Raw genomic sequence first — 19,543 nt, 5'->3', positions numbered from 1 at the left:
CTCATCTACACCACCACCATCTATAGCCTGACTAGACCAGCCTCATCTACACCACCACCATCTATAACCTGACTAGACCCAGCCTCATCTACACCACCATCTATAACCTGACTAGACCCAGTCTCATCTACACCACCATCTATAACCTGACTAGACCCAGCTTCATCTACACCACCACCATCTATAGCCTGACTAGACCCAGCCTCATCTACACCACCATCTGTAGCCTGACTAGACCCAGCCTCATCTACACCACCATCTATAACCTGACTAGACCCAGCCTCATCTACACCACCATCTATAACCTGACTAGACCCAGCCTCATCTACACCACCACCATCTATAACCTGACTAGACCCAGCCTCATCTACACCACGATCTATAACCTGACTAGACCCAGCCTCATCTACAATACCACCTATAACCTGACTAGACCCAGCCTCATCTACACCACCACCATCTATAGCCTGACTAGACCCAGCCTCATCTACACCACCATCTATAACCTGACTAGACCCAGCCTCATCTACACCACCATCTATAACCTGACTAGACCCAGCCTCATCTACACCACCATCTATAACCTGACTAGACCCAGCCTCATCTACACCACCACCTATAACCTGACTAGACACAGCCTCATCTACACCATCTATAACCTGACTAGACCCAGCCTCATCTACACCACCATCTATAACCTGACTAGACCCAGCCTCATCTACACCACCAGCCTGACTAGACCCAGCCTCATCTACACCACCACCATCTATAGCCTGACTAGACCAGCCTCATCTACACCACCACCATCTATAACCTGACTAGACCCAGCCTCATCTACACCACCACCATCTATAACCTGACTAGACCCAGCCTCATCTACACCACCACCATCTATAACCTGACTAGACCCAGCCTCATCTACACCACCATCTATAACCTGACTAGACCCAGCCTCATCTACACCACCAGCCTGACTAGACCCAGCCTCATCTACACCACCACCATCTATAGCCTGACTAGACCCAGCCTCATCTACACCACCACCATCTATAACCTGACTAGACCCAGCCTCATCTACACCACCATCTATAACCTGACTAGACCCAGTCTCATCTACACCACCATCTATAACCTGACTAGACCCAGCTTCATCTACACCACCACCATCTATAGCCTGACTAGACCCAGCCTCATCTACACCACCATCTGTAGCCTGACTAGACCCAGCCTCATCTACACCACCATCTATAACCTGACTAGACCCAGCCTCATCTACACCACCACCTATAACCTGACTAGACCCAGCCTCATCTACACCACCACCATCTATAGCCTGACTAGACCCAGCCTCATCTACACCACCATCTATAGCATGACTAGACCCAGCCTCATCTACACCACCATCTATAACCTGACTACACCCAGCCTCATCTACACCACCATCTATAACCTGACTAGACCCAGCCTCATCTACACCACCACCTATAACCTGACTAGACCCAGCCTCATCTACACCACCACCATCTATAGCCTGACTAGACCCAGCCTCATCTACACCACCATCTATAGCATGACTAGACCCAGCCTCATCTACACCACCATCTATAACCTGACTAGACCCAGCCTCATCTACACCACCATCTATAACCTGACTCTACCCAGCCTCATCTACACCACCATCTATAGCCTGACTAGACCCAGCCTCATCTACACCACCATCTATAACCTGACTAGACACAGCCTCATCTACACCACCATCTATAACCTGACTAGACCCGCCTCATCTACACCACCACCATCTATAACCTGACTAGACCCAGCCTCATCTACACCACCACCATCTATAACCTGACTAGACCCAGCCTCATCTACACCACCATCTATAACCTGACTAGACCCAGCCTCATCTACACCACCACCATCTATAGCCTGACTAGACCCAGCCTCATCTACACCACCATCTATAGCATGACTAGACCCAGCCTCATCTACACCACCATCTATAACCTGACTACACCCAGCCTCATCTACACCACCATCTATAACCTGACTAGACCCAGCCTCATCTACACCACCACCTATAACCTGACTAGACCCAGCCTCATCTACACCACCACCATCTATAGCCTGACTAGACCCAGCCTCATCTACACCACCATCTATAGCATGACTAGACCCAGCCTCATCTACACCACCATCTATAACCTGACTAGACCCAGCCTCATCTACACCACCATCTATAACCTGACTAGACCCAGCCTCATCTACACCACCATCTATAGCCTGACTAGACCCAGCCTCATCTACACCACCATCTATAACCTGACTAGACACAGCCTCATCTACACCACCATCTATAACCTGACTAGACCCGCCTCATCTACACCACCACCATCTATAACCTGACTAGACCCAGCCTCATCTACACCACCACCATCTATAACCTGACTAGACCCAGCCTCATCTACACCACCATCTATAACCTGACTAGACCCAGCCTCATCTACACCACCACCATCTATAGCCTGACTAGACCCAGCCTCATCTACACCACCTCTATAGCATGACTAGACCCAGCCTCATCTACACCACCATCTATAACCTGACTACACCCAGCCTCATCTACACCACCATCTATAACCTGACTAGACCCAGCCTCATCTACACCACCACCTATAACCTGACTAGACCCAGCCTCATCTACACCACCACCATCTATAGCCTGACTAGACCCAGCCTCATCTACACCACCATCTATAACCTGACTAGACCCAGCCTCATCTACACCACCACCATTTATAGCCTGACTAGACCCAGCCTCATCTACACCACCATCTATAGCATGACTAGACCCAGCCTCATCTACACCACCATCTATAACCTGACTACACCCAGCCTCATCTACACCACCATCTATAACCTGACTAGACCCAGCCTCATCTACACCACCACCTATAACCTGACTAGACCCAGCCTCATCTACACCACCACCATCTATAGCCTGACTAGACCCAGCCTCATCTACACCACCATCTATAGCATGACTAGACCCAGCCTCATCTACACCAACATCTATAACCTGACTAGACCCAGCCTCATCTACACCACCATCTATAACCTGACTAGACCCAGCATCATCTACACCACCATCTATAGCCTGACTAGACCCAGCCTCATCTACACCACCATCTATAACCTGACTAGACACAGCCTCATCTACACCACCATCTATAACCTGACTAGACCCAGCCTCATCTACACCACCACCATCTATAACCTCACTAGACCCAGCCTCATCTACACCACCACCATCTATAACCTGACTAGACCCAGCCTCATCTACACCACCATCTATAACCTGACTAGACCCAGCCTCATCTACACCACCATCTATAACCTGACTAGACCCAGCCTCATCTACACCACCACCATCTATAACCTGACTAGACCCACCCTGATCTACACCACCATCTATAGCCTGACTAGACCCAGCCTCATCTACACCACCATCTATAACCTGACTAGACCCAGCCTCATCTACACCACCACCATCTATAACCTGACTAGACCCAGCCTCATCTACACCACCATCTATAACCTGACTAGACCCAGCCTCATCTACACCACCATCTATAACCTGACTAGACCCAGCCTCATCTACACCACCACCATCTATAACCTGACTAGACCCAGCCTCATCTACACCACCACCATCTATAACCTGACTAGACCCAGCCTCATCTACACCACCATCTATAACCTGACTAGACCCAGCCTCATCTACACCACCATCTATAACCTGACTAGACCCAGCCTCATCTACACCACCACCTATAACCTGACTAGACCCAGCCTCATCTACACCACCACCATCTATAACCTGACTAGACCCAGCCTCATCTACACCACCATCTATAACCTGACCTAGACCCAGCCTCATCTACACCACCATCTATAACCTGACTAGACCCAGCCTCATCTACACCACCATCTATAACCTGACTAGACCCAGCCTCATCTACACCACCACCATCTATAGCCTGACTAGACCCAGCCTCATCTACACCACCATCTATAGCCTGACTAGACCCAGCCTCATCTACACCACCATCTATAACCTGACTAGACCCAGCCTCATCTACACCACCATCTATAACCTGACTAGACCCAGCCTCATCTACACCACCATCTATAACCTGACTAGACCCAGCCTCATCTACACCACCACCTATAACCTGACTAGACCCAGCCTCATCTACACCACCACCATCTATAGCCTGACTAGACCCAGCCTCATCTACACCACCATCTATAGCATGACTAGACCCAGCCTCATCTACACCACCATCTATAACCTGACTACACCCAGCCTCATCTACACCACCATCTATAACCTGACTAGACCCAGCCTCATCTACACCACCACCTATAACCTGACTAGACCCAGCCTCATCTACACCACCACCATCTATAGCCTGACTAGACCCAGCCTCATCTACACCACCATCTATAGCCTGACTAGACCCAGCCTCATCTACACCACCATCTATAACCTGACTAGACCCAGCCTCATCTACACCACCATCTATAGCCTGACTAGACCCAGCCTCATCTACACCACCATCTATAACCTGACTAGACCCAGCCTCATCTACACCACCATCTATAACCTGACTAGACCCAGCCTCATCTACACCACCATCTATAACCTGACTAGACCCAGCCTCATCTACACCACCACCATCTATAACCTGACTAGACCCAGCCTCATCTACACCACCACCATCTATAACCTGACTAGACCCAGCCTCATCTACACCACCATCTATAACCTGACTAGACCCAGCCTCATCTACACCACCACCATCTATAACCTGACTAGACCCAGCCTCATCTACACCACCATCTATAACCTGACTAGACCCAGCCTCATCTACACCACCACCTATAACCTGACTAGACCCAGCCTCATCTACACCACCATCTATAACCTGACTAGACCCAGCCTCATCTACACCACCAGCCTGACTAGACCCAGCCTCATCTACACCACCACCATCTATATCCTGACTAGACCAGCCTCATCTACACCACCACCATCTATAACCTGACTAGACCCAGCCTCATCTACACCACCACCATCTATAACCTGACTAGACCCAGCCTCATCTACACCACCACCTATAACCTGACTAGACCCAGCCTCATCTACACCATCTATAACCTGACTAGACCCAGCCTCATCTACACCACCACCATCTATAACCTGACTAGACCCAGCCTCATCTACACCACCACCATCTATAACCTGACTAGACCCAGCCTCATCTACACCACCATCTATAACCTGACTAGACCCAGCCTCATCTACACCACCACCATCTATAGCCTGACTAGACCCAGCCTCATCTACACCACCACCATCTATAACCTGACTAGACCCAGCCTCATCTACACCACCACCATGTATAACCTGACTAGACCCAGCCTCATCTACACAACCACCTATAACCTGACTAGACCCAGCCTCATCTACACCACCATCTATAGCCTGACTAGACCCAGCCTCATCTACACCACCACCATCTATAACCTGACTAGACCCAGCCTCATCTACACCACCACCATCTATAACCTGACTAGACCCAGCCTCATCTACACCACCATCTGTAGCCTGACTAGACCCAGCCTCATCTACACCACCACCATCTATAACCTGACTAGACCCAGCCTCATCTACACCACCATCTATAACCTGACTAGACCCAGCCTCATCTACACCACCACCATCTATAACCTGACTAGACCCAGCCTCATCTACACCACCACCATCTATAACCTGACTAGACCCAGCTTCTGCTGCCTGCGTCTCATGGCCCCCTGCACGTTGAACTCAATTTCCCCCACTGGCGCTTGTACCCTCACCTTGTCTACGGCCTTTATGTGGGCACGCAAAGCTCTTATGCCCCAAATCCCCACACTCAAAACACCATAGACTTTCTGTGCTGGCAAACCCTGTGTAGAGCCCTTCCCCATGCCTCATTTTAAAATGCACATTTAGCTGTTGCTCATTGTTATTCAGAAACATAAACACTTGCCTCCGGCACAAAACAACATGCTTAACGGCATCTGCCTTAAAACCTGCCGACAGTACACGAAAAGTGGTAGCAAACTTACCAAACCGACTCAGCTCTTTCCTGATTTGATCATCCGTAATAAACGGAGGCAGATTCGCAACTACCACCCTGGTTGAAGGAGTCGAAAGAGGAGAAATTGGCACCAACACATCCCTTACAAATATTCCACTAGCAATCAGCCTTCCCACTAAATTTACTCTCTTCATGAACACAACCACAGCTTTGTACATTCTGGATAACGAATGTATAAATTCAGCTCCTACCTGTTCACAGATCCGTGAGCAGAACCTTCTCCACCTTAACTCCATTCTCAAGAACACACCTGAATCCATGTCGTAACGACAGCGTCTCCTCCGTGCTAGGCTGTGAAGCCATCATGCTACATCACACTGTTCAACCCCCAGGAAACTACATCTCCGTGCTAGGCTGTGAAGCCATCATGCTACATCACACCGTTCAACCAGGAAACTACATCTCCATGCTAGGCTGTGAAGCCATCATGCTACATCACACTGTTCAACCCCCAGGAAACTACATCTCCGTGCTAGGCTGTGAAGCCATCATGCTACATCACACCGTTCAACCAGGAAACTACATCTCTGTGCTAGGCTGTGAAGCCATCGTGCTACATCACACCGTTCAACCAGGAAACTACATCTCCATGCTAGGCTGTGAAGCCATCGTGCTACATCACACCGTTCAACCAGGAAACTACATCTCCGTGCTAGGCTGTGAAGCCATCATGCTACATCACACCGTTCAACCAGGAAACTACATCTCTGTGCTAGGCTGTGAAGCCATCATGCTACATCACACCATTCAACCAAGAAACTACATCTCCATGCTAGGCTGTGAAGCCATCATGCTACACCACACCGTTCAACCAGGAAACTACATCTCCATGCTAGGCTGTGAAGCCATCATGCTACATCACACCGTTCAACCAGGAAACTACATCTCTGTGCTAGGCTGTGAAGCCATCGTGCTACATCACACCGTTCAACCAGGAAACTACATCTCCGTCCCCTTCGTCCCTAACTTATAACTACATTAGTGGGCACCGCTAAACTAACAATGCGTTTAAACCCTCCACCATAGAACATTTTAATTGAAAGAAAAGACCAAGGAAAGAATCAAGAAAATAAGTAAGAACAGAGCCCTCCACACGGCCTACAAAACACTCCCAGCATGCACTGAGAGAGAGAGACAGAGAGAGAGAGACACAGAGAGAGAGAGAGACAGAGAGAGCGAGAGACACACAGAGAGAGAGAGAGAGAGAGAGAGAGAGAGACGAGAGACACGAGAGAGAGAGAGAGAGAGAGAGAGAGAGAGAGAGAGAGAGAGAGAGAGAGAGAGAGAGAGAGAGAGAGAGAGAGAGAGAGAGAGAGAGAGAGAGAGAGAGAGAGAGAGAGAGAGAGAGATGTACCTGATTTACAGTTGTCTCCGTATGAATTCTTGTTGGAACACTGCTGGCAGGCAAAGCCCGTGTATCCCTCCTGACCCAGACAACAAAGGGAAACACACAGAGGCTGAGTCTTCATTCTCCTCCCTTCTCCCGAAGTGTGCACTCACACACTTTCTTGCATGGATTTTACAATGGTACACACTTGTGGAAAAAGGTGGAAAAATGGGAAGTAGCCAGAGAGCGGAGAAAGCACAAAATCTAAATTCAAGATTACACTCAAATTTACAGTATAAACTTGAGATTTTAAACTGGAAATGTAGACTTTACAGTGAAATCAGACATTACACTGCATCTGCGTCACAATTCCCATTGGGCTCTGGTCAGAAGTGCACTATACAGGGAGTAGTGTAGGGAGCCAGTAGTGTAGGGAGCCAGTAGTGTAGGGTGCCAGTAGTGTAGAGAGCCAGTAGGGTAGGGAGCCAGTAGTGTAGGGAGCCAGTAGAGTAGAGAGCCAGTAGTGTAGGGAGCCCGTAGGGAGCCAGTAGTGTAGGGAGCCAGTAGTGTAGGGAGCCAGTAGTGTAGAGAGCCAGTAGTGTATGGAGCCAGTAGTGTAGAGAGCCAGTAGTGTAGGGTGCCAGTAGTGTAGGGAGCCAGTAGAGTAGAGAGCCAGTAATGTAGGGAGCCAGTAGTGTATGGAGCCAGTAGTGTAGGGAGCCAGTAGTGTAGGGAGCCAGTAGTGTAGGGAGCCAGTAGGGTAGGGAGCCAGTAGTGTAGGGAGCCAGTAGTGTAGGGAGCCAGTAGTGTAGGGTGCCAGTAATGTAGGGAGCCAGTAGTGTAGGGAGCCAGTAGTGTAGGGAGCCAGTAGTGTAGGGAGCCAGTAGTGTAGAGAGCCAGTAGTGTAGGGAGCCAGTAGTGTAGGGAGCCAGTAGTGTAGGGTGCCAGTAATGTAGAGTGCCAGTAATGTAGAGAGCCAGTAGTGTAGAGAGCCAGTAGTGTAGAGAGCCAGTAGGGTAGGGAGCCAGTAGTGTAGGGAGCCAGTAGTGTAGGGAGCCAGTAGTGTAGAGAGCCAGTATGGTGTAGGGTGCCAGTAGTGTAGGGTGCCAGTAGTGTAGGGAGCCAGTAGTGATGGGAGCCAGTAGTGTAGAGAGCCAGTAGTGTAGAGAGCCAATAGTGTAGAGAGCCAGTAGTGTAGAGAGCCAGTATTGTAGGGAGCCAGTAGGGTGCAAGTAGTGTAGGGAGCCAGTAGTGTAGGAAGCCAGTAGTGTAGGGAGCCTGTATTGTAGGGAGCCTGTATTGTAGGGAGCCAGTAGTGTAGGGAGCCAGTAGTGTAGGGAGCCAGCAGTGTAGGGAGCCAGTAGTGTAGAGAGCCAGTAGTGTAGGGATCCAGGAGTGTAGGGAGCCAGTAGTGTAGGGAGCCAGTAGTGTAGAGAGCCAGTAGTGTAGAGAGCCAGTAGTGTAGGGAGCCAGTAGTGTAGGGAGCCAGCAGTGTAGGGAGCCAGTAGGGTAGAGAGCCAGTAGTGTAGGGAGCCAGTAGTGTAGGGAGCCAGTAGTGTACGGAGCCAGTATTGTAGGGAGCCAGTAGTGTAGGGTTCCAGTAGGGTAGGGAGCCAGTAGTGTAGGGAGCCAGTAGTGTAGGGAGCCAGTAGGGAGCCAGTAGAGTAGGGAGCCAGTAGTGTAGAGAGCCAGTAGTGTAGGGAGCCAGTAGTGTAGAGAGTCAGTAGTGTAGAGAGCCAGTAGTGTAGGGTGCCAGTAGTGTAGGGAGCCAGTAGGGAGCCAGTAGTGTAGGGAGCCAGTAGTGTAGAGAGCCAGTAGTGTAGGGAGCCAGTAGTGTAGAGAGCCAGTAGTGTAGGGAGCCAGTAGTGTAGAGAGCCAGTAGTGTAGGGAGCCAGTAGTGTAGGGAGCCAGTAGTGTAGAGAGCCAGTAGGGTAGGGAGCCAGTAGTGTAGGGAGCCAGTAGTGTAGGGAGCCAGTACTGTAGGGAGCCAGTAGTGTAGGGAGCCAGTAGTGTACGGAGCCAGTGGTGTAGGGAGCCAGTAGTGTAGAGAGCCAGTAGTGTAGAGAGCCAGTAGTGTAGAGAGCCAGTAGTGTAGGGTGCCAGTAGTGTAGAGAGCCAGTAGTGTAGGGAGCCAGTAGTGTAGGGTGCCAGTAGGGTAGGGAGCCAGTAGTGTAGGGAGCCAGTAGTGTAGAGAGCCAGTAGTGTAGAGATCCAGTAGTGTAGGGAGCCAGTAGTGTAGAGAGCCAGTAGTGTAGGGAGCCAGTAGTGTAGAGAGCCAGTAGTGTAGGGAGCCAGTAGTGTAGGGAGCCAGTATTGTAGGGTGCCAGTAGTGTAGGGTGCCAGTAGTGTAGGGAGCCAGTAGTGTAGGGTGCCAGTAGTGTAGAGAGCCAGTAATGTAGGGAGCCAGTAGTGTAGGGAGCCAGTAGTGTAGAGAGCCAGTAGTGTAGGGTGCCAGCAGTGTAGGGAGCCAGCAGTGTAGGGAGCCAGTAGGGTAGGGAGCCAGTAGTGTAGGGAGCCAGTAGGTAGAGAGACAGTAGTGTAGGGAGCCAGTAGTGTAGGGAGCCAGTAGTGTAGAGAGCCAGTAGTGTAGAGAGCCAGTAGTGTAGAGAGCCAGTAGTGTAGGGAGCCAGTAGTGTAGGGAGCCAGTAGTGTAGAGAGCCAGTAGTGTAGGGAGCCAGTAGTGTAGAGAGCCAGTAGTGTAGGGAGCCAGTAGTGTAGGGAGCCAGTAATGTAGGGAGCCAGTAGTGTAGAGTGCCAGTAGTGTAGAGAGCCAATAGAGTAGGGAGCCAGTAGTGTAGGGAGCCAGTAGTGTAGGGAGCCAGTAATGTAGGGAGCCAGTAGTGTAGGGAGCCAGTAGTGTAGGGAGCCAATAGTGTAGAGAGCCAGTAGTGTAGGGAGCCTGTATTGTAGGGAGCCTGTATTGTAGGGAGCCAGTAGTGTAGGGAGCCAGTAGTGTAGGGAGCCAGCAGTGTAGGGAGCCAGTAGTGTAGAGAGCCAGTAGTGTAGGGATCCAGGAGCGTAGGGAGCCAGTAGTGTAGGGAGCCAGTAGTGTAGGGAGCCAGTAGTGTAGAGAGCCAGTAGTGTAGAGAGCCAGTAGTGTAGGGAGCCAGTAGTGTAGGGAGCCAGTAGTGTAGGGTGCCAGTAGGGTAGGGAGCCAGTAGTGTAGGGAGCCAGTAGTGTAGGGAGCCAGTAGGGAGCCAGTAGTGTAGGGAGCCAGTAGTGTAGAGAGCCAGTAGTGTAGGGAGCCAGTAGTGTAGAGAGCCAGTAGTGTAGAGAGCCAGTAGTGTAGGGAGCCAGTAGTGTAGAGAGCCAGTAGTGTAGGGAGCCAGTAAGGAGCCAGTAGTGTAGGGTGCCAGTAGTGTAGGGAGCCAGTAGTGTAGGGTGCCAGTAGTGTAGAGAGCCAGTAGTGTAGGGAGCCAGTAGTGTAGGGAGCCAGTAGTGTAGAGAGCCAGCAGTGTAGGGTGCCAGCAGTGTAGGGAGCCAGCAGTGTAGGGAGCCAGTAGTGTAGGGAGCCAGTAGTGTAGGGAGCCAGTAGTGTAGGGAGCCAGTAGTGTAGGGAGCCAGTAGTGTAGGGAGCCAGTAGTGTTGAGTGCCAGTAGTGTAGGGAGCCAGTAGTGTAGGGAGCCAGTAGGGAGCCAGTAATGTAGAGAGCCAGTAGTGTAGGGAGCCAGTAGTGTAGGGAGCCAGTAGTGTAGGTTGCCAGTAGTGTAGAGAGCCAGTAGGGTAGGGAGCCAGTAGTGTAGAGAGCCAGTAGTGTAGGGAGCCAGTAGTGTAGAGAGGCAGTAGTGTAGGGAGCCAGTAGTGTAGGGAGCCAGTAGTGTAGGGAGCCAGTAGTGTAGGGAGCCAGTAGGGAGCCAGTAGTGTAGAGAGCCAGTAGGGTAGGGAGCCAGTAGAGTAGGGAGCCAGTAGTGTAGGGAGCCAGTAGTGTAGAGAGCCAGTAGTGTAGGGAGCCAGTAGGGAGCCAGTAGTGTAGAGAGCCAGTAGTGTAGGGAGCCAGTAGTGTAGAGAGCCAGTAGTGTAGAGAGCCAGTATGTAGAGAGCCAGTAGTGTAGGGAGCCAGTAGTGTAGGGAGCCAGTAGTGTAGGGAGCCAGTAGTGTAGGGAGCCAGTAGTGTAGAGTGCCAGTAGTGTAGAGAGCCAGTAGAGTAGGGAGCCAGTAGTGTAGGGCATAATAAATCCCGTTCTCACATTGCAGACACAGGTCCCATTCCCTGATATTCCATCCATGCAGGTTCCGTGCCAGTTACAGGTTCTCCCATTCCAGCTAGGACAGGCTGCAGAAACACAGATACAGTACCAGTAAATGACATGAAACAGACAGGTATAGATTACTACTACAACCATCTTCCCTTTATGTTTCAGTGGCTATACATGACATATCATAAAGTACGATAGAAAATCCCTTCTCGCGCCTTTTTTCCTCTCTGTCTCCCTTCTACATTCCAACTATCACTGTCCATAAAACAATTGCATGAGTGAAAATATGCTTTTTAATAAAATATCTGCTACTAGGGTAAAGTACTCACACAGACACAGAGGGCCCCAGAAGTCTGCGCAGCATTTTGGCATGGTGACAGTCCTCTCACATTGGTGGTTGCAGCCATTCAACGCCACCTGTTGCCCTGCGATGGTTACTGTGTACTGGCAACCACCTTGGCCCGTGTTGGTATCCATGGGCTGGGTGGTGTACTTCTTGTAGCCCCTGGGACACAGCTGAGTCTGGGAGGCAGCACACGACGTACAGGGGGTAGTGGTCTGGTCGGGTCCGGTCTCATCACAGCGGTTCATAGAGCTCTGCTGCAATTCAGTAAGACAGGGATCACTTCATCCCAATCCCTCCAGGGTAATATGGACATAGATATTTTGTTATATGTATTTGTTATGATTCAATGTTGTTATATTTTTAAACCCACAGGTCTCTGGTCAAAAGAGGTGCACTATATAGCTAATAGGGTACTTCTTGGGATACATCCCTGAGTCAATACTTACAGTTTATTCGGAAGGTATTCAGACCCCTTGACTTTTTCCATATTTTGTTATGTTACAGCCTTAGCCTAAAATGTATTACAAATTTTTTTCTTTAAAAAATGTTTTTACACAAGTATTCAGACCCTTTGCTATGAGACTCGAAATTAAGCTCAGGTGCATCCTGTTTCTATTGATCATCCTTGAGATGTTTCTACAACTTGATTAGAGTCCACCTGTGGTAAATTCAATGAATTGGACATGATTTGGAAAGGCACACACCTGTCTATATAAAGGTCCCACAGTTGACAGTGCACGTCAGAGCAAAAACCAAGCCATGAGGTCGAAGGAATTGTCCATAGAGCTCAGAGACAGGATTGTGTTGAGGCACAGATCTGGGGAAGGGTACCAAAACATTTCTGCAGCATTGAAGGTTCACAAGAACACAGTGGCCTCCATCATTCTGAAATGGAAGTGGAACTGGAGAAATCAGGGAGAACGGCCTTGGTCAGGGAGGTGATCAAGAACCCGATGGTCACTCTGACAGAGCTCCAGAGTTCCTCTGTGGAGATGGGAGAACGTTCCAGAAGGACAGCCATTGCTGCAGCACTCCAGCAATCAGGCCTTTACGGTAGAGTGACCAGACGGAAGCCACTCATCAGTAAAAGGCACATGACAGCCCGTTTGGAGTTTGCCAAAAGGCACCTAAAGGACTCTCAGACCACGAGAAATAAGATTCTCTTGTCTGTTGAAACCAAGATTGAACTCTGACCTGAAGTCCAGTCGTCACGTCTGGAGGAAACCTGGCACCATCCTTCCGGTGAAGCATGGTGGTGGCAGCATCATGCTGTGGGGATGTTTTTCAGCGGCAGGGACTGGAAGACTAGTCAGGATTTAGGGAAAGATGAACAGAGCAAAGTACAGAGAGATCCTTGATGAAAACCTGCTCCAGAGCGCTCAGGACCTCAGACTGGAGTGAAGGTTCACCTTCCAACAGGACAACGACCCTAAGCACACTGCCAAGACAATGCAGGAGTGGCTTCGGGACAGGTCTCTGAATGTCCTTGAGTGGCCCAGCCAGAGCTCGGGCTTGAACGCGATCGAACATCTCTGGAGAGACCTGAAAATAGCTGTGCAGCGACACTCCCCATCCAACCTGACAGAGTTTGAGAGGATCTGCAGAGAAGAATGGGAGAAACTCCCCAAATACAGGTGTGCCAAGCTTGTACCATCATACCCAAGAAGAGTCAAGGCTGTAATCGCTGCCAAAAGTGATGAAAAAAAATTTAAAACCTGTTTTTGCTTTGTCATTATGGGGTATTGTGCGAAGATTGATGAGGGGGAAAAAATATTTAATCAATTTAAGATTGAGGCTGTAACGTAAAAATATTGGAAAAGGGGTCTGAATACTTTCCGAATGCACTATACATAGAGTACTTAACACTAAATCTGTAGCATACTGAATAAAAACCCTTAACTACAGCACCTAAGTACGCTAAATCTACAGTACTAAATCTATAGCACTAAATCTATAGCACTAAATCTATAGCCCTAAATCTATAGCACTAAATCTATAGCACTAAATCTATAGCACTAAATCTACAGCACTAAATCTACAGCACTAAATCTATAGCACTAAATCTATAGCACTAAATCTATAGCACTAAATCTATAGCACTAAATCTACAGTACTAAATCTATAGCACTAAATCTATAGCACTAAATCTATAGCACTAAATCTATAGCCCTAAATCTATAGCACTAAATCTATAGCACTAAATCTATAGCACTAAATCTATGGCCCTAAATCTATAGCACTAAATCTATAGTACTAAATCTATAGCACTAAATCTATAGCACTAAATCTATAGCCCTAAATCTATAGCCCTAAATCTATAGCACTAAATCTATAGCCCTAAATCTATAGCCCTAAATCTATAGCACTAAATCTATAGCACTAAATCTATAGCACTAAATCTATAGCACTAAATCTATAGCACTAAATCTATAGTACTTAATCTATAGCAGTAAATCTATAGTACTAAATCTATAGCAGTAAATCTGCAGTACTAATCTATAGCACTAAATCTATAGCACTAAATCTATAGTACTAAATCTATAGCAGTAAATCTATAGTACTAAATCTATAGCAGTAAATCTGCAGTACTAAATCTATAGCACTAAATCTATAGTACTAAATCTATAGCAGTAAATCTGCAGTACTAAATCTATAGCACTAAATCTATAGCACTAAATCTATAGTACTAAATCTATAGCCCTAAATCTATAGCACTAAATCTATAGCACTAAATCTATAGTACTAAATCTATAGTACTAAATCTAAAGCACTAAATCTATAGTACTAAATCTATAGCACTAAATCTACAGTACTAAATCTATAGCCCTAAATCTATAGCACTAAATCTATAGTACTAAATCTATAGCACTAAATATACATCACTAAATCTATAGTACTAAATCTGCAGTACTAAATCTATAGTACTAAATCTACAGTACTAAATCTACAGTACTAAATCTATAGCCCTAAATCTATAGCCCTAAATCTATAGTACTAAATCTATAGTACTAAATCTATAGTACTAAATCTACAGTACTAATTCTACAGCACTAAATCGTCCTTATCCTGCTTTGTATTTACCTGCTGGCTCCTCCCACCTGCCATGTACCATTCTGAACAACTACCTGCTGTCTCCACACACCTGTCCTGTAGCATACTGAACAACTACCTGCTGTCTCCAACACCTGTCCTGTCCTGTAGCATACTGAACAAGTACCTGCTGTCTCCAACACCTGTACTGTCCTGTAGCATACTGAACAACTACCTGCTGTCTCCTCCACCTGTCCTGTCCTGTAGCATACTGAACAACTACCTGCTGTCTCCACCACCTGTCCTGTCCTGTAGCATACTGAACAACTACCTGCTGTCTCCAAACACCTGTCCTGTCCTGTAGCATACTGAACAACTACCTGCTGTCTCCACCACCTGTCCTGTAGCATACTGAACACCTACCTGCTGTCTCCACACACCTGTCCTGTCCTGTAGCATACTGAACAACTACCTGCTGTCTCCTAAAACCTGTCCTGTAGCATACTGAACAACTACCTGCTGTCTCCTAACACCTGTCCTGTAGCATACTGAAAAACTACCTGCTGTCTCCTCCACCTGTCCTGTCCTGTAGCATACTGAACACCTACCTGCTGTCTCCTAACACCTGTCCTGTCCTGTAGCATACTGAACAACTATCTGCTGTCTCCACACACCTGTCCTGTCCTGTAGCATACTGAACAACTACCTGCTGTCTCCTAACACCTGTCCTGTAGCATACTGAACAACTACCTGCTGTCTCCTCTACCTGTCCTGTCCTGTAGCATACTGAACAACTACCTTCTGTCTCCTAACACCTGTCCTGTAGCATACTGAACACCTACCTGCAGTCTCCACACACCTGTCCTGTAGCATACTGAACAACTACCTGCTGTCTCCTCTACCTGTCCTGTAGCATACTGAACACCTACCTGCTGTCTCCACACACCTGTCCTGACCTGTAGCATACTGAACACCTACCTGCAGTCTCCACACACCTGTCCTGTCCTGTAGCATACTGAACAACTACCTGCTGTCTCCTCACACCTGTCCTGTAGCATACTGAACACCTACCTGCTGTCTCCACCACCTGTCCTGTCCTGTAGCATACTGAACACCTACCTGCTGTCTCCTCCACCTGTCCTGTCCTGCAGCATACTGAACAACTACCTGCTGTCTCCACACACCTGTCCTGTCCTGTAGCATACTGAACAACTACCTGCTGGTCTCCACACACCTGTCCTGTCCTGTAGCATACTGAACACCTACCTGCTGTCTCCTCTACCTGTCCTGTAGCATACTGAACAACTACCTGCTGTCTCCTCTACCTGTCCTGTCCTGTAGCATACTGAACAACTACCTCTGTCTCCAACACCTGTCCTGTAGCATACTGAACACTACCTGCTGTCTCCACACACCTGTCCTGTCCTGTAGCATACTGAACAACTACCTGCTGTCTCCTCTACCTGTCCTGTCCTGTAGCATACTGAACAACTATAACATTAGACAACACTACATTAGACAACACTACATTAACCAACACTACATTAAACAACACTACATTAAACAACACTACATTAGACAACACTACATTAACCAACACTACATTAAACAACACTACATTAAACAACACTATAATTTACAACACTACATTAGACAACACTACATTATACAGCACTGTAATTTACAACACTACATTAAACAACACTACATTAAACAACACTACATTAAACAACACTATAATTTACAACACTACATTAAACAACACTACATTAGACAACACTACATTAGACAACACTGAAACTTTTGCTCTATCGATTCAGTTACACTATGTCTACGTCCCCGACGGTAACCCTTCTCCCATATAGTGCAGTGAGTTACTCAGCTCTGGTCCAAAGTACTGCACCGGGGTGCCATTTAAAGACACAAACCTATGTGAATTAAAACCCAAAGAGAAACATATTTTACCCCTCTCCGCTGTTCAACTTAAAAAAGCTCTCAAAGACTACTCCAAGGAGAGGAGGTAACATGGAGTTCCTACTAGGCTTACCTGATATCCTGTCTAAAAAACATTGACCCCCCCCCCCCCCCCCCCCCCCCCCTTAATGGTCTGAATATAGACTTTGATATCAGGCGTTTCTTAGGAACAATTAATCTCTTTTATTGAAAAAAGTCTTATAAATGGATATATTCCTTCTACAGCTTATCAGCGTACCCCCCAATATGTGTTCCCTTCCCTAATGATGCTTATTATGCATTAATGGTTGAACCAAAAGATTACGTGTAACGAAGCAACAACAAAAACAGGAAATAGGAAACAAGTAATATTATATTTTTAAAATTGAATCAAACTGATATGTTTATTGATGCTAATATGATGTACAATATTCAATGGTGTTCCCATAATGATAACAATAGCCTAATATATTCAATACGCTTTAAACTATATATATTTTTTTTTTTTTTTTTTTAAATCAGTTTCACTCAATTCATTCTAATTAATTTAATATTCATGACACACCCCTAATTATTGTCACTAATTGCGCTAATTGCACTAATTGCACTGTTTTGTCTACATAACCTGGTTCGAGCATTCATGACATTACCCTGAAGAAGGGACAGTGAAGACGAAACACTGGTGATTTACCCAATAAATTACTGGGAGTTTATTATATATATATATAGAGTGTGTGACTCTTTAAAAAATATATATATATGTTTTATAGCTTATATTCACTGTTAGTCAGCACCTCGACATAAAAATACTTTTTTTCTAGGTGTGTGCCAGCTCATGTGTTTTACACCTGTTTTAATACTGTGAAATCTATTAAGGCAGCGTAGCACCTTCAAAAATACACTTTACAAATAAAACATATTATGTTATTATAAACTACATGCCAAAAAAAAAAAGCAATGTCTTACTGCCTGTTGTAAACTACACGTGACCATGGTTCCCAGCGTCAGTAGTAAAATCAGCATGGTGGGTTCCGTTGACTGCATCATGTCGTCCAAGTAACAGTTTCTCCGCAATTAGTCCTCAGTCTCACATCCAAAACAATGGGTCAATGCAGAGTCTGCGGTGTGGCGGTGGGTAGGTAGGTAACACTGCCCTCAGTTCTAACCACCGGAGACTGGGGGTTCAATCCCTTCCTTCCAACTGTTTCTCCCACCTGACTTCTGTGTCTTTCTCCTCTTCTCCCACAATTGTCTCCGATAAAGTGCTAAAAACTTGTAAGAAGTAGTGGAATTCAACTGTTCATTTAAAAAGAAAAAAAGTGTCAGGCACCTCCTTCGCCTCCTCCCCTAGAGCTCGGACCTCAGAGCCCTTATCTCGGATCCCCTGAGATGTCAGAGAACAGAAACTCCCCAAATACCTTCCTAAATTCTGCATTCTACTTCCTGATTGACTGCCTTGCCTGCCGTGCCAGTGTGACTGCAGACTACTCCAGTCAAGTTCAATGTGCTGGTTGCTGGAGAGGCAGAATGGGGTAGCTAATTCAACTAGAACCAGCTATAGAGTTTTAGCAGAGAGAGGAAGAAGAAGATATGTATTGTCCAATGTACACGGACGTTTAACGGAAACTTATGTCTTCCGCTTTATTCCAAAAAGAGAAGAGGATTCGCTAGAGTAGTTTCAGCAGAGAAAAGAGTTTTCAGTAGTTTCAGTAGAGAGAGGAGTTTCAGTAGTTTCAGTAGAGAGAGGAGTTTCAGTAGTTTCAGTAGAGAGAGGAGTTTCAGTAGTTTCAGTAGAGAGAGGAGTTTCAGTAGTTTCAGTAGAGAGAGGAGTTTCAGTAGTTTCAGTTTCAGTAGTTTCAGTAGTTTCAGTAGAGAGAGGAGTTTCTGTAGTTTCAGTAGAGAAAAGAGTTTCAGTAGTTTCAGTAGAGAGAGGAGTTTCAGTAGTTTCAGTAGAGAGAGGACTTTCAGTAGTTTCAGTAGAGAGAGGAGTTTCAGTAGAGAGAGGAGAGAGAGGAGTTTCAGTAGAGAGAGGAGAGAGAGGAGAGAGAGGAGTTTCAGTAGTTTCAGTAGAGAGAGGAGAGAGAGGAGAGAGGAGAAAGAGGAGAGAGAGGAGAGAGAGGAGTTTCAGTAGTTTCAGTAGAGAGAGGAGAGAGAGGAGAGAGGAGTTTCAGTAGTTTCAGTAGAGAGAAGAGAGAGAGGAGAGAGGAGTTTCAGTAGTTTCAGTAGAAAGAGGAGAGAGAGGAGAGAGAGGAGAGAGGAGAGAGAGGAGAGAGAGAGAGAGAGAGAGAGAGAGAGAGAGAGAGAGAGAGAGAGAGTGGACTTTCAGTAGTTTCAGTAGAGAGAGGAGTTTCAGTAGTTTCAGGAGAGAGAGGAGTTTCAGTAGAAAGAGGAGTTTCAGTAGTTTCAGTAGAGAGAGGAGAGAGGAGAGAGAGGAGAGAGAGGAGAGAGAGGAGTTTCAGTAGTTTCAGTAGAGAGAGGAGAG

The 19,543-nt window shown here is 47.1% G+C and overlaps 1 protein-coding gene across 1 annotated transcript in view; it reads right to left on the bottom strand.

Moving 5' to 3' along the window:
• stab1 (stabilin 1) overlaps positions 1-18,388 on the bottom strand; it is a 187,331-nt gene extending 168,943 nt beyond the window's left edge. The window contains exons 1-4 of the mRNA XM_045691993.2: positions 18,028-18,388; positions 12,062-12,332; positions 11,724-11,809; positions 7,564-7,633 (exon numbers count right to left, since the gene is read on the bottom strand). Of these exons, the coding sequence (XP_045547949.2) occupies positions 7,564-7,633; positions 11,724-11,809; positions 12,062-12,332; positions 18,028-18,108 (508 nt within the window). The 5' untranslated portion in view covers positions 18,109-18,388. The remainder of the gene's footprint in view (positions 1-7,563; positions 7,634-11,723; positions 11,810-12,061; positions 12,333-18,027) is intronic.
• Between the last annotated feature and the right edge of the window lie 1,155 nt (positions 18,389-19,543).

This window comes from Salmo salar, chromosome 12 (genome assembly GCF_965601325.2).
Source record: "Salmo salar chromosome 12, fSalSal1, whole genome shotgun sequence".
NCBI lineage: Eukaryota > Metazoa > Chordata > Actinopteri > Salmoniformes > Salmonidae > Salmo > Salmo salar.
The sequence above is the reverse complement of the archived record's forward strand: the minus strand, read 5'-3'. Positions and strand labels throughout refer to the sequence as shown.